The following is a 15890-nucleotide window of genomic DNA, read 5'->3' on the forward strand; positions in this document are numbered from 1 at the left end:
TCCCTATGCCATTGTGGAGGCTAGGAAATCTGAGGTGGAAGGACATTATCATTGCTTCCCTGACACAGTTCCTTCTGTCTTTATCTGGACGTGATCAGGTAATGTATGCTTTGGCTTTTTATTGGGCAACTCAGCAATTTAGGAGGGTTATGTGAAAATATATGGATTACAGTGAAGTAGTAGCACATTCATACTTTTGCATTCATCTCTACGCTGTCAGCCGTTCACACTGCATTTCAAACCTCAAAGTCCGCCATTTTAGCCCTGATTGGCAATGGCATCATGGGAGAAATACCCGGCCACATGCTGTGTTCAAAGGTTATTTCTCCCTTTATCTTGGTTATGTCTATTGTCAGCTGGGGCAGTCTCTGTCTCGTCTCTCTGGCATACCCTGGAAATGCTAGTTTACCTGTACTCATCCGTCCTCTGAAGCCTTCTGATCCGCATGTAATCATACACGGTCTATATCTCTCTATCACACGTCTGTCTCACTCCCTGTAATCTTCTATTCTCCTGCTGATGACAACACTTAGATCATTATAGGTCTATGGGGGATGTTGTTCACCAGTGGGACCCGAGACACTTATTATCCATTCATTATCTTTCGATTGTTGTAGTCTATTTCTGTAAGGCTATAGAGCCCCACCAGAACATTCTTCCTAATTGTATGCACCATCAGTTTGTCTACTCAATACAAAGCATCAGGGATTTCTAGTGGTGAGATATTAAGCATGCTTATTGCACAGGTAAACAGTTACTGTTAAGTCAAAGGGACTATGTTACTTGTAAGGCTGTGAGAAATTCCTTATCATTTCAACATGAAAATCCACAGGCATTGGTAAGACTTCAATCACAATACGTCTCACCACATTTTATGACATGAATATGACCTTTCCTGTTTCCTCTGATGAAACCAGATTACACAGACAAGTCATGATTATTCTCCTTATGTGTCAATGCTGAGCTTATTAACCTGTGGTAATAAAGCTGTGTCTTGGTTCAGTTGACAGTAATCCCCCTTTTAAGCGGGTGAATTAAAGGATGCAACAAAACCTGTTTTCCCACCAATAATTAACACAAGTTCTTATGAAAGAGTTTATAAGAAATACCTCTGGCTTTAGTCAGTATTTAAATGTTTTCCGTTGATATAAGATACAGTTCATGCCCATTAGCTGCCTTAGATGCAATGCTTGTGTTGCTTTTGCAACCAAATCTCCAAATGTCAGGTCAGTGGTTTCCCTAAGTAGTTTTGCCATCGGCTCAACAGCCAGTTATATACTAATTTTCAGCCTGCTTTTCCCTGTGGGGGCGGGTACATTTGAGTGGAATAGGGAATCACATGAATTCATGCCAGGAGAAGGAAGATCAACAGCCCCACAGTCTTGCTGTTGCCTGAACCCCCCTCTTAGATTGTAATAGCATGAAAAATATTCAGTGGCAGAGTTGAACCTGTAGGTTGAACCTGTAGAGAAAAGTAAAAGGCCTGCCATGGGCACTGAGTCGTGTGCAGTTTTACTGTGCATTGATCGACAACCAGAACAGCAAGTGTTGACAAAGGTGTCGAACGGGGAGAATAAAGTTGATTTACTAAGACCCTCTGACATTTATAAATCATGTTCTTGGTATTGCGTTGGGAAAATAAACCAAAGGTACTTGTTTGTATTTTTTCCCCAAGATACAAAGGCAGTCTTGAGATGACTTGTGAGTGACTCATTAGTGTTGCCCTGGTGATGGTTTGTTTGCAAACAAACAGTTCCTTTTCAAGAGGTCATTTTAGATGAACGTAGGGATCTGAATCGCATCACTGGGTGCCGTTCATTTGGTTCAATTTGCATATTGTTACTGTGATTTTTGTGATTGCTTGCAGCTAAATTAGGAAGACATTTGATAAAGATGATTCATTGTTCTTGCAGGAACAATAGTGGGGATCTCATTTGATCCAAGATGTCATGAAATAGAACCAATCAAAGTTATTTAAACTTGAATTATATGGTCAATTTTAAGAATTACAGACCTATCAAATTGATTTGCATACTGTAGCAACAGTAGAGTTAATGCTTTCTGTGTAACAAAGCCCATGTAGCTTACTTGAAAGAAAACAGCATTCTTAAAAAGAATTTTTAACATGTGTGTTACATCATTTCATTGTGTAGTGGATATACAGGAATGTAATTGCATTTTAATACATTAGATGGTACCAGAAATGCATTCAAAGGTACCAGAGTCCATCGACAGAGCTTGTTCTACAACCCCATTTCAAAAAACTTTGAGACACTGTGTAAAATGTAAATCCAAACAGAATGCAATGATGTGCAAATAATTTAAACCCAATACTCAACAGAAAATAGTATTAAAACAACATTTGAAATGTTGAAACTGAGACATTTAATTGTTTCTTGATAAAAATATGCCCACTTTGAATTTGATGCCTGGGACACAGGACACAGGCAACAAAATACTGCTATATTGCTATATAGTGTTTTAGCAATACAAAGTAATGCTAAAACACTAAACCTGGTGGAATATCACACAACGTATTAGGTCAGTTAGCAACAGGTCAGTAGCATGATTGGGTATTAAAAGTTCAATCCAGAGGGGATGAGTCCGTCAGAAGTGAGGATGGGGATGGGTTCCGTCCCTCAGGTGACACTGCATTAAAAACAGACACCATTCTGTAGTGGACATCACTGCATGGGCTCTGGAACACTTCTGAAAACCATTGTCTGTGAACACAGTACATCGCTGCATCAACAAATGCAAGTGAAAACTCTACCATGCAAAGAAAAAAACATGCATAAACAAGATCCAGAACTGTCGTCACCTTCTCTGGGTCAGAGCAGATTTAAGATGGACTGAGGAGAAGTGCAAAACTCTCCTGTGGTCTGAGGAATCAATTTGTTTTTGATGCCACGTCCTGTGGACAGAGGTACCATCAGCGCCCAGTTCAAAAGCCAGCATCCATGATGGTATGGGGGTACGTGAGTCCACATGGCATGGGTGACTTGCACATGTGAAACCACCATTAGTGCTGATCAATATACACAGATTTTGAAGCAACATATGCTGCCATCCAGACAATGTATTTTTCAGGGAATGCCTTGCTTATTTCAGCGAGACAATGCCAAACCACATTCTGCCCACATTATAACAGCATGGTTCCATAGTAAAATAGTCTGGGTGCAAAACTGTCCTGCCAGCTGTCCAGACCTGTCACCCATTGAAAACATTTGGTCATTTTGAAACAGAAAAATATAACAAAGTTGACCCCAAAATGTTGAGCAACTGAAATCCTATATCAAGCTAGATTGGGAAAACATTTACTTTAGAAATTACAGCAATTGGTCTCCTTAGTTTCCAAAAGCTTACAGAGTAGTGTTAAAAGAAGAGTTGATGCAACACAGTGGTAAACATGCCCAGGTCATGTTGCTGACATCAAAATCAAAATTGGCATGTATTTTTCCAAAATCAATAACATTTCTCAGTTTCAAAAACATTTCTGTTTCAGAAACATTTGTTATTTTGTCTTTGTACTATTTTCAATTAAATACAGGAATAAATAATTTGCACATCATTGCATTCTGTTTTTATTAGCATTTTACGCAGCGTCCCAAATTGTTTGGAAACAGGTTTGCACAAAAATGCTGAAAACACGGGGGACTGGCCACCAAAATGTGCTATGTGACTGGTTGATCCACTGACTTAGGGAAATCATTGAACGCCTGTATTTAAATCTGTCTGATGTATTAGTCAAGAGAGGGTTCTGGTTGGAGGAACCTACTATGTGCTTTTCAAAAAGCTACCAATGTCTGCTCTCACTACAAACAAATATCTTTGGCTTTGTCTACTTTCAGACTAGCAGATTGTACAGTCAGTACCTGCTTGTCGTGTTAACAGCGTCTGCCGATTACTCGAAGCGATAGGGGTAGTCCCTGGCCTTAGACTAGGGGTGGTCAATGACAACAAGGTAATAGACTAGAATGCCTGCTCTCTGTGATGTTACAATGGCCAGGTGTCCTACTCGATCGCTTTGTTGAAGTGATGCAAGTAGCTTAAAAAAGTTGAATAACATAAAATAACATAATATAATGTTATTTATGTTATTTCCCACGTGAAGAACTCCTGTAAACCTTGCAGTATTGAAACTCAGTGAACAAGGCATCTTAGACAAGCTGAAAAACAAATGGTGGTACGATAAGGGTGAATGTGGAACCAAGGACTCGGGAAGTAAGGTCAGTCTCTGCAGGTCTTTTGCACTGATTCCCAGTTGCATTGTGACGTACTGTTCATATGCAAAAAAATACAAAACTATACTGAAACATCTACATTATAAATAATCTATGTCCCTTTTTTATATTAGTCTTTTATTTTAAACATTAGGCATAGTTTTTCCTACACATAATGCATTAGTGGCCAGTATTGTTGATGCACTATTTCCCCAAATAGTTATCCAAGTATTTGAATAGTGTTAAGGATGTACACTGAATGCGCTGTTTGACCTTGTAATGTTAAATTAAATTTGAGTATTTTGGGGGAAATTGTAATCGTGCAAAAATAAACACTAAATGAGTAGTTTTTGAATAGCTGTGGACATATTTTTGCTCATTTTCACACCTTCATGACATTCTTACCATTATGCTGCTGTTTCTATTTACCAAACTTTTTAATTAAAATTTGATTTATTTTTGTGGTTACTAGTTTGCATGTCAATGTGTCTATTATGTTTTTTAACCTCCTGTGGTGTGGTAAACAAAGAATGACCATGGAATAGTTTTTAAATCTTTGTGACAGATATGACTTGTAATGGAAATATCTAATAGTTTACAAACCACATGAGGTTGAAAAATGTAATAAACCCTCTATTTAACCCTCTGAGACTAGACCAGTGAACTAACACATCAGCATACAGTATGTACCCTGGATGGCTTAGCACATATTAACAAAGATATAACCTCAAAGGGTTAAACTGCAAATGGTAAAACTCTTATGAACAAATTTTTCATAAATATGTTTGGGAAGTAAGCAGCAGCAAAATGGTTTGATTGAGTTGCTAAAACTAGACTTTTTATCAAGCCAGGTATATTTGACTACACAGTATGACAGTCAGTCGATTGGCAGGTCTTTTCTTAAAAGAAAATTTTGACAGGCCTTTTCAGAATGTTGACCTGTGAGTTACTGACCACAGCTTCCTTTTAAGGAAGGACACAGAGTAGAGGAAGATCTACATTCACCTAGATCAAATTAAAGAGGTGACTTGTCTCTCCTTCACCGGAGAGTGGTCTGACTACGGCGTTCAGAAGTTCCTCACAACTTCTTGGACCGCTGCAGGAAAGCCAATCCAGTCTAGATTTATTCTTGAGTCAACCTCAGCCATCGTTGACTTCTTCAACCTTATTGTTGTGAACCCTAGAATCATGCATATACAGTCTATCAGTGGTAGCATCAGAAACATTTCTGTCTTAGAGACAGACTATCTAAGAGGGGCTAATGATAGAATGAATGCTAGTCATTGACTGTTATTTTATTAAGACAGGATCAGTTTAAGGGCTGTAGATACTCAGCTTCAGTGCCATGCTGGTAGGGTACACTGTTCTCTATAGAACACTTTCCACCGTAAACCCCCTAACTATGTTCTTCACCTTCCCCAGGACAAGACAAGTGCTCTTAGTCTGAGCAATGTGGCTGGAGTCTTCTATATTCTGGTCGGAGGACTGGGGCTGGCCATGATGGTTGCTCTGATTGAGTTCTGCTACAAGTCACGGGCAGAAACCAAACGGCTCAAACTAGCAAAGAATGCTGAGAAATTTAAGCCAGCTCCCCCGACCAACACCCAGAACTTTGCCACATACAGAGAAGGCTACAACGTGTATGGGACAGAGAGTGTTAAGATCTAAGGGTAATGCCCCGTCTCAAGTTGGGATCCTCTCGTTATGACATCACTTCTGTCTGAATCACTTGGTTTGTTTGCTCTGGCATTGTTGTTGCTGTTAAATCATTCATTCGTTTGTTTGGGATGTTGTCAAGCTGTTTGGTTTCATGTCATCATTGTTGGCTTGCACTCACCCACAATAGAAAACCCAGCATTACATCTACAATCTCAAAGACTTGACATGACAGCACTACATACCATGTAAACTAAACTAAAATGTTCTTGACACCACAAGCAGTTCATTTAAATGGAAAAGTATTATGCCTTTGACTAATCCCTTAATTGAAACAAACAATCTCCTAAAAAAAACACCTTTGCCTAGCTGAAAGGTTGGGTGTACTCAGAACAATCTGCTAGTGTCATCTGCTAATCGTTAATAGTTCCGCAAATGTCCCAAGTAGGATAAAGTACTGGTGTATTGAAATAATGACACTTCTCAATGATACCATGAACAGGTTTCCCATACCCATGTCTGTCTGCTTCTCCTTCCTTCCTGTATCAGACGCTGGAGCTAGACTAGCTACGCTTCCCCTTACAAACGACTGTGACTATCAACCCTATGATGAAATGTGAGGACCACGACAGGATTATCTCATCTGCAGCTAAATCCTCCTGGCGGCCATGTCAGCGATAATCTGCAAAGACAACACGACAGGACTGGTGATGTGAAGAACTGAATATGGTTTCCTCCAGTGCCTTATGTATGGAACCCTCACTCAATCACTGAGTTACTTAGAACAATGCAACTCATCACAATGGTATTGCTTTTTGCTTGAACTCACGGACTACTGAACAGACCGACGGAAAGGTCGATGCTGTGATCTGCTTTGAGAAACTTTATTTGAGATGCTGTGACGAAATGTGAAGCGATAAAGAACGAGAGCGACCTTAAGCCATCACTTGCACCCCAAGCACATTTTCCAAGTGCCGGACCGAAGATGAATACGATAGGACAGGTGATAAATTGGTCTTTCTGCAAAGGGAATTTGATCAGATTATCCCAATTCTTCTTGCAGACCAGGTTTTTGCTGGTTAAATGTGTTTTGAAATAAGTTTATTTTAGGCACTGTAAGTCACTGATTATAAGAAGTTCAAATTTTATATTGCTGTGACCATGTAATTGCTCTAAAAGACACAGTTGCATCTTATTGGAATCCATTGGTTAAATATGCCATAGCCAAAACAACATTGCAATGTTTTTATTCTTAAACATGGTGCTCGTGAAGTCTGAGAGCAGGCTTTGACTGTGAGTCAGAAATAGCACCCTATTTCCTTTATAGTGCACTACTTCTGACCAGAGCCCCTGGTCAAAACCTTATACAGAAAAGGGTGCCATTCTGGACACACAGATTCATGAATTAGATTAATGTGAAATGCAGCCTTTGGCTTAACATGACTCAGTCAGGCTGTCAACGTCCCAGTATACTGCCAACAGATTCAACTGTGTATTTTGGGGGAATAAAGACAACTGTCGGAGCGAGTTCCACAGTCAGTAGGTGAGTGTATTTTGTGGTGTGTCGAATATGATGAGGAATACTCACTCAAAGTATCACTTTGAACCACAATATAATTTTCTATTCATTCTTTAAAAAAAAAAACACCTGCATATTAATGTAAACTATTCAAGTCTTCTGTACTATACATTAAAACCAAACAAAGTGGGTAATTCAAAAGTAGATTAACTGCAATCCAAACAGTAATGGCTTTTTAACAGTAGTGTTTTGGATTACCTTGGTATTTTGTTGAACAATTGCACATTTTTAAATGTGCTTTGGTTTGATGATTTGCGTTCAATATTAATTTCATTTTATGAGCATTAGTGTTTGGTAAATTTGCTTAGTAAATTAAATTAATGAATAGTATAAATAATTACAATGAGAAAATAGATTTATACATGGTACTTACAGGGGGTGTCTTAAAAGCTTAGCACATTTCCATATTGCTATAACAATTCCTTTTTTTCTTTTCAAAAAACGAATTCCATAGGATTTAGGGAAGACAATGAAAATCACCTAAAACCATGGAAAGTTTTGTATAAAAAAAGCAAAAGAACTCTAAAAAATTTAAGAAATAGGAAACAAACCATTGTAAAGGAGATGTGTACATTTATTTAAATGAAATGTATTTATTAAGGCTACACAAAAAATAAGAGTGATTGGTTGCCCAGTTTTTTGGAGTAAATTGCATGTAAAACCAGTGATGACTTATAGCTCTGCTAACTTACATCAGATTTTAGGGCAGCAGTAGAAATTCAACATTGATTATTCTTCAGTTATTTTCTTTTGTAAGTTCACCTCACAAGGAGACACTTATTGCCAAGCATCTTACTGACTACAAAAGAGCAAGAATCTGCATGCGTGCTTATAATTTACTGCTATTCATTAGTGAGGAGCTGTACAGAGAATTTTAATACATTTTGTAAATAAACGTGTATGGAAACAACATGTTGTGTATGGGTGTAATTTGCATGAACATATGTTTACCTGTATGGTGGAGTGCATTAAAATAGACACACACACACACATACACACACAGTGATCACTCCAAGAATTTGTAAGTCGTCCATCTGTCATCTCATTTGAAAGGAAATTGCCTGTTTTGCAACATTATTACAAGCCACATGTCAACTATATCACTCCCTTCATTTCAACCTTCAAAAAAACAGAGTGAGGAAGGAGTCTTTCTTATAACGGCTGGTTATCGAGCAGTTAGTGTGAGTGTCTGCCCGGGATCAATACTTCTGCAACACCATCTGCTGCCTAGAGCCGTTTCCCCACATACGCTGATTAAGGTTCTCATTGACATCTCCAATGGCCATCTGATCACTCTGTTCTCTTTCTCTCCCGCTGTCCCTCAAACCACCACCACCCCCGTCTTCATAAGAACAGCTACATCTTCGTGACAGGAATCAATAGTGTGTCGTTATGATCGGAGGAAGCCTTACCAATCTAGATCACACGGACCTACTGTGTCAAGACGGCGTTCAGACATGGCATTTACAGCAGAGGTCTTGAGGTCATACAGTGGAAATCAAAGGTCTACACACCCCTGTTAAAATGGCAGGTTCTTGTAATGTAAAAGAATGAGACAAAGATAAATCATGTTATTGTACAGGTTTTTATTTTCATTTCCCCCCCTCAAAGATTTCAGTTTGTTTTTCAATTGAATTGTTCACATTATAGGTCACATTAAAACTGGAGAAAGTTCTGACATGATTTATCTTTTCTCATTCTTTTATATCACAAAAACCTGGCATTTTAACAGGGATGTGTAGACTTTTTACATCCACTCTATTCTTACACTGAATGCATTTCAGTACATGGCTGTAGGATGTAATATTCCAAGACCAAAAAACCCATCAGTCACCAAACACACATATATCTTCAGAAAAATCACACCTTGTAGAAGCGCCTTTGGAACTGTATTATTTGATATGTCTAAAATTTGATATGTTAAAATCCAGCTTCAATCTTAACCTCACTATGATGTCTGGTGTATTCTGGATCAGGCCTTCTTTATGGAACTCTCTGTATTTCACTCAGTTCACTCAGTCATGACCAGTCTTCCAGTCCCTGCCGCTGAGAAACATCCCCATGGTATGATGCTCCCACCACCATGCATCACTTGGTAATGATATACACACCTAAAGGATTATTAGGAACCCCTGTTCAATTTCTCATTAATGTAATTATCTAATCTACCAATCACATGGCAGTTGCTTCAATGCATTTAGGGGTGTGGTCCTGGTCAAGACAATCTCCTGAACTCCAAACTGAATGTCAGAATGGGAAAGAAAGGTGATTTAAGCAATTTTGAGCATGGTATGGTTGTTGGTGCCAGACGGGCCGGTCTGAGTATTTCACAATCTGCTCAGTTACTGGGATTTTCACGCACAACCATTTCTAGGGTTTACAAAGAATGGTGTGAAAAGGGAAAAACATCCAGTATGCGGCAGTCCTGTGGGGGGAAAATGCCTTGTTGATGCTAGAGGTCAGAGGAGAATGGGCCGACTGATTCAAGCTGATAGAAGAGCAACTTTGACTGAAATAACCACTTGTTACAACCGAGGTATGCAGCAAAGCATTTGTGAAGCCACAACATGCACAACCTTGAGGCGGATGGGCTACAACAGCAGAAGACCCCACCGGGTACCACTCATCTCCACTATAAATAGGAAAAAGAGGCTACAGTTTGCACGAGCTCACCAAAATTAGACAGTTGAAGACTGGAAGAATGTTGCCTGGTCTGATGAGTCTCGATTTCTGTTGAGACATTCAGATGGTAGAGTCAGAATTTGGCGTAAACAGAATGAGAACATGGATCCATCATGCCTTGTTACCACTGTACAGGCTGATGGTGGTGGTGTAATGGTGTGGGGGATGTTTTCTTGGCACACTTTAGGCCCCTTAGTGCCAAATGGGCATTGTTTAAATGCCACGGCCTACCTGAGCATTGTTTCTGACCATGTCCATCCCTTTGTGACCACCATGTACCCACCCTCTGATGGCTACTTCCAGCAGTATAATGCACCATGTCACAAAGCTCGAATCATTTCAAATTGGTTTCTTGAACATGACAATGAGTTCACTGTACTGAAATTGCCCCCACTGTCACCAGATCTCAACCCAATAGAGCATCTTTGGGAACGGGAGCTTCATGCCCTGGATGTGCATCCCACAAATCTCTATCAACTGCAAGATGCTATCAATATGGGCCAACATTTCTAAAGAATGCTTTCAGCACCTTGTTGAATCAATGCCACGTAGAATTAAGGCAGTTCTGAATGCGAAAGGGGGTCAAACACAGTATGGTGTTCCTAATAATCCTTTAGGTGAATGTATGTCAGGTGCCTTGTTATTGGCAGACATACCCCTTGGCATTTAGGACTAACAGTTTGATTTCAGTCCCATCAGACCAGAAAATCCTTTCCTAATGCTCTCATAGTCCTTTATGCGGCATGTCATATGCCTTTTAATCAGAGTGGCTTCCATCTAGCCAATCTTCCATATGGGCCTGCTTGATGGAGTGCTGCAGAGATGTTTGTTCTTGTAAGTTCTTCTGTCTCTGCAGAGAATCTCTGAAGCTCGGTTAGAGTGGCCATTGGGTTAGTGATCACCTGACCAAGGCCCTTTTTGAGATGGCCAACTCTAAGAGTCTTGGTCGTTCCAAACTTCTTCCATTTCACAATGATGGAGCCCACTGTGTTTATGGGATTTATGCTTCAACACAATTCTGTTTCGGTGGTCTGGAGATTTATGCTCTGTGAAGTAAGAGCCCTTCTATGGACAGGTATGTGCCTTTCTAATCATGTCCAATCAATTGAATTTGAGACATCTCATGGATGATCAATGGACACAGGACACATCTGCACAAAATGTTGAGCTTATGGCAGAAGGTTTTTTTCACATTTTCAATAATTATTTTTGAATCAGTAATGAAATAGTTCTATAATGCAAACAAATGTGAAGACATTGAAAGGATCTGAATAATTTCCGAAGGCACTGTGAGACCTCAAAATGTGGCTATACTGTCATGAACTGCACACTCCTACACACAACCAGTCATACCCCCTCACATACAGAATTAAAGGCTGAAGCTTCAGCATACACAGCAGGCATCAGGGAAACACAAATTAGTCACGCAATACGTTCCTCTAACAGCATAATGAATGCCACTCATAGACACTATATACCATATGCATGCAATGCGGCGGTGTATTCTGCATATCTGTTGGCATAAACCGCGTTGTGTCATGGCTAAGAACAGCCCCTGGTCGTGGTATACAGCCAACATGGGCAGTATGTGGCCTAGCGGTGAGAGTATGGCTAGTAACAGAAAGGTTGCTGGTTTGATAACCAAAACGGAACCACCACTGCTGCACTGTATAAGGGTGTCTGCAAAATTACTGAAATGTAATATGAAATGTTCTTGGGCGCATGGCAAGCCGGCTTACTCAAAACCCATCTCCTTGTGGGCCAGGCTGTGATCTGTCACTGTGTGGTAAAATGAATTCCCAGTCCCAGGCTACAGTGACTGGTCATCCCAGTGCCTGAACACACACACACACACTGAATCTCTGCCCGACTGAAATAACACACAATACACACCCACACACTGGTCCACCATGGCTCAACTAACACAACAGATCCAGCGAACGTGAGCGAAGCAGCCAACCTTTTTGTTTTTCTCTGGATGCAGACAGACGGTATAATTTAGGATTTATCCACTGGGCAGGCAAACGCACACTCAGAAACACATGCACAATATGAATTCAGGCCTGAGTAACAAACCCAGTCAAGGAAATGGTACAGTACTCTTGACGCGGACCATTTTGTCAAAGCATCAAAATCATTGTATTTATTTGTTTTATTTTCTTCTTTCCTCTACTGCCCCCGGTCCCCTGTCCTCTTGGTCAGGCAATGCCTCTTTTCAAACAGAATCAGGCTAAATGAGGAGACTGGTGAAAAGGGAATGAAACACCACTACACATACAGAAAAAAAAATGCTGAATTTGTTCATTCAGCTATCAAGGAACGAAGGATCTGCCGTTGTCTGTCTTCCAGATTTGATGGAGCAGATTGAAACAGACATGAAAGACAGAGGTTTGGGAACAAGCCTCCTCCTTAAAAATACTGACGGAAATAAATGTCTCATCCGATGAATAGTTAAGAAACAAAAAACATATCCATAGGCTAGAACACAAATCTACGGATCTCTAATCATAGAAACTCAAATTAATTACATCTCCCACTGCGGATGTGAAGATGCATGAAACTATAACAAGAATGCGATGAGAGTGAAATGGCTGAACCCATCTTTTATCCTCCTCTGTCTTTTTGTCAGTTCGTCTCTATCCTTCTGTCTTTGTCTCTTTGTCTCTGTCTATTTTTTTCTGAAGATGTAGTTGTTGCATTGTGGGACTTTTCTGCACAGGGCTTAGTCAGCTTACCCTCAGTATGTGAGAAAGAGTGTGTATGCCTCAGCATTAATATATGCGTTTGTGTGTGTGTGGCAAATAACTAGGCTCAGTGAAGAGGTGTCATGGGGAGGGTACTTTGATTGTCTCTGCAGAAAGGAGCTTTCTGGTTCACTACCTCACTCTTTCTCTCCCTATCTTGTCTTTCTCCTGCTGTCCACCCCTAATCTCTCTCTCCAAGGACAGAACGAATAAATCACTTTTCCATTCTACTCTTTTCACAGCTCATAGCTTGGTGGCTGTGTGTCTGTGACCATTAAGCGGGCCTGGAAAAGAGAAACCAAGCAAATCAAACCTGTACTTGAAACGTGAAGTTCAGCCCTTCGCTTTGACAAGTTCACTAAGCATTTAATCTGAGCTTTTTCAACAGAGGGTCACTCCAGGTCAAAGGAGACTGCTGTTCAATAATAGCAAAGTAACTCTTTGCGCAGACACTGAGTAATAATAAAAATCTGCTTTTAGAAAGAATGTCCCCCATTTAATAAAAAAGTCTGCCCGGGGTGCTGGTGGTGTTTCCAGTCCTTGACATTAATGTATTCTTCTTTCCCCTGTCTCCTTCTGGGAAGTGGTAGTGGCATTGGTCAGAGAAAAGGGCATAGCGAGAGAAAAAAAAAATATTTTGAGAGAGAATGCGATAAAGAGCTTGGTTTAGTCTGTTGGGCTATGGGACCAGTAGGAGGAGAGTAGAGTAAATTATGACTCCAGTCATTGCACTTACACTAGTACATCCTGGCTCACATACTTACTTTAATTTCCTTTATACTGAATGCAGAGACTTCCAAATGGTACTGATGACTTCATGTGGCTTGAGGATGTTGATAAAAGACTTCACTGCCAAAATCTCTAAATGTGATTCTCTGAGACTATCTGATGAGAGGAAAATAGACTATTCTAAGACAGAGAAACAGAGAGGGGGGATGGCAGGGGTTGGGATCCTGCAATGCTTCATTATCACACCCCATTAGAGCCAACACCCTGCTCAGTGGGCCTCACACCTGAACAGCACAACTCCTGATAGCGTGACGTATGTGCATGCGCACACACCAACACACAAATGTACCCCAGTACGGATGATATCCTTGCCTAAATGACATAACAATGCTCTAAAGATGCATCAGTGGCACCGGGCTGCAGAGATCATAACTTGAATGCACTCATAAGAACAAGGAAGATCAAATAAAAGATATTCCAAATGAAGGAAACAAACAAAAACATATAATAGATTTTTATTGTTTATTTAACAAAAATGGTCTATTTAACAAAAAATGTATTCATTCAATAGCGTGTAGCACCACCATTAGCAGGGATAACTTAAACATTTCCTATAGCCACTTATCTGCCTCTGATATCTCTGCATCTTTTTTGAGGGATTTTTGCCCAGTTCTTTGTACAGACTTACAGGACTTTTACTTGGCCAATCCAAAAACAAATATATTTTTTCTGACCTATTCTTTGGTAGATTTGCATGAATGCTTTGTGGTGTTGTTTGAATTAAGACCCAAGTTTGGCTCAGCATTAGCTCTTTAGCTCCTTAACCGATTTCCTGAATCTCCCTGGTATACCTCAGAATTCATGGTTCCCTTGATGATTTTTTTGTTGTCTCCAGAACTTTATCACATACATTTTTTTTTTTCAATAACCTACTAACCACCTAAACCCATCTTAAATAAAACAGTCATAAACCGTCTAGAAATGTATGATAAACAACACATTTGTCTTGAATATATCAAAAAACTTAAATCATTTTATGTGTTTCAAAACAGGCAAATAGTGTAACAAATTAGAATATCATTTCTCAATGCAAAATTGCAAAGAGTTAGGGGATCTCATCATCTATGGTACATAATATCATTAAAAGATTCAGAGTATCCAGAGAAATCTATGTATGCAAGGGACAAGGCTGAAAACCAATTTTGGATGACCATGATCTTCGGGTCCTCAGGCGGCACTGCATTAAAAACAGACATGATCCTTTAGTGGACATCACTGCATGGGCTCAGGAACACTTCCGAAAACCATTGTCTGTGAACACAGTATGTTGCTGCATCCAAAAATGCAAGTGAAAACTCCATGCAAATAAGAAACCATAAATAAGATCCATAACTGCCACTGCCTTCTCTGGGTCCAAGCTCATTTAAGATGGATGAGGTGCAAAACTGTCCTGTCGTCTGACAGATCAAAATTTAAATGTAAATTTTGAGAATCTTGGACGCCACGTCCTCCGGGCTAAAGAAGAGAGGGACCATCCAGCTGGTTATCAGTGCAGAGTTCAATCCGTGATGGTATCTGCATTAGTGCACATGGCATGGGTGCCTTGCACATCTGTGAAGGCACCATTAATGCTGAAAAATATAAAAAGGCTTTGGATTAACATCTGCTGCCATCCAGACAATGTCATTTTCAGGAAAGGCCTTGCTTATTTCAGCAAGACAATGCCAAACCACATTCTGCACGTATTACAACAGCATGACTCCATAGTAAAAGAGTCCAGGTGCTAAACTGACTTGCCTGACGTCCAGCCCTGTCACTCATAGAAAGCATTTGGCACATTATGAAACAAGAATTACGAAAAGGAGACCCTGAACTGTTGAGCAACTGAAATCCTATATCAAGAAAGAATTGGAAAACATTTCACTTTCAAAACCACAGCAATGTGTCTCCTCAGTTCCCAAATGCTTACAGAGTATTGTTAAACAAAGAGGTGATGCAACACCGTGGTAAACATGCCCCTGTTCCAACAATTTTTTTAAACATGCTTCTGATGTCAAATTCAAAATGGGCATGTATTTTTCCAAAAACAATACAAATATTCACATTTAACATCTGATATGTTGCCTTTTTAAAATTTTTAATTAAATATAGGGATACATGATTTCTACATCAATGCATTCTGTTTTATTTGCATTTTACGCAGTGTCCAGACTTTTTTGGAAACGGTTGTAGTTTTAAGTAGAAACATCACTGTAATGGAGACTCTACATTGTCCAC

The 15890-nt window shown here is 39.8% G+C and overlaps 1 protein-coding gene across 5 annotated transcripts in view; it reads left to right on the forward strand.

Moving 5' to 3' along the window:
- The window catches only part of gria3b (glutamate receptor, ionotropic, AMPA 3b), a 117860-nt gene extending 109490 nt beyond the window's left edge, over window positions 1-8370 (forward strand). Inside the window, exons 14-16 of one of the 5 annotated variants that reach the window (XM_010896459.3) lie at window positions 4115-4229; window positions 5646-5893; window positions 6429-8370. In XM_010896459.3, coding sequence (XP_010894761.1) covers window positions 4115-4229; window positions 5646-5891 — 361 coding nt within the window. In that variant the 3' untranslated portion in view covers window positions 5892-5893; window positions 6429-8370. Of the gene's footprint in view, window positions 1-4114; window positions 5894-6428 lie in introns of those variants that run through there. The other 4 variants (XR_004575655.1, XM_010896450.3, XM_020046037.2 and 1 more) reach the window with 4 other exon arrangements.
- The last annotated feature ends 7520 nt before the right edge of the window (window positions 8371-15890 follow it).

Source organism: Esox lucius, chromosome 4, assembly GCF_011004845.1.
Source record: "Esox lucius isolate fEsoLuc1 chromosome 4, fEsoLuc1.pri, whole genome shotgun sequence".
In the NCBI taxonomy this organism is placed as follows: domain Eukaryota; kingdom Metazoa; phylum Chordata; class Actinopteri; order Esociformes; family Esocidae; genus Esox; species Esox lucius.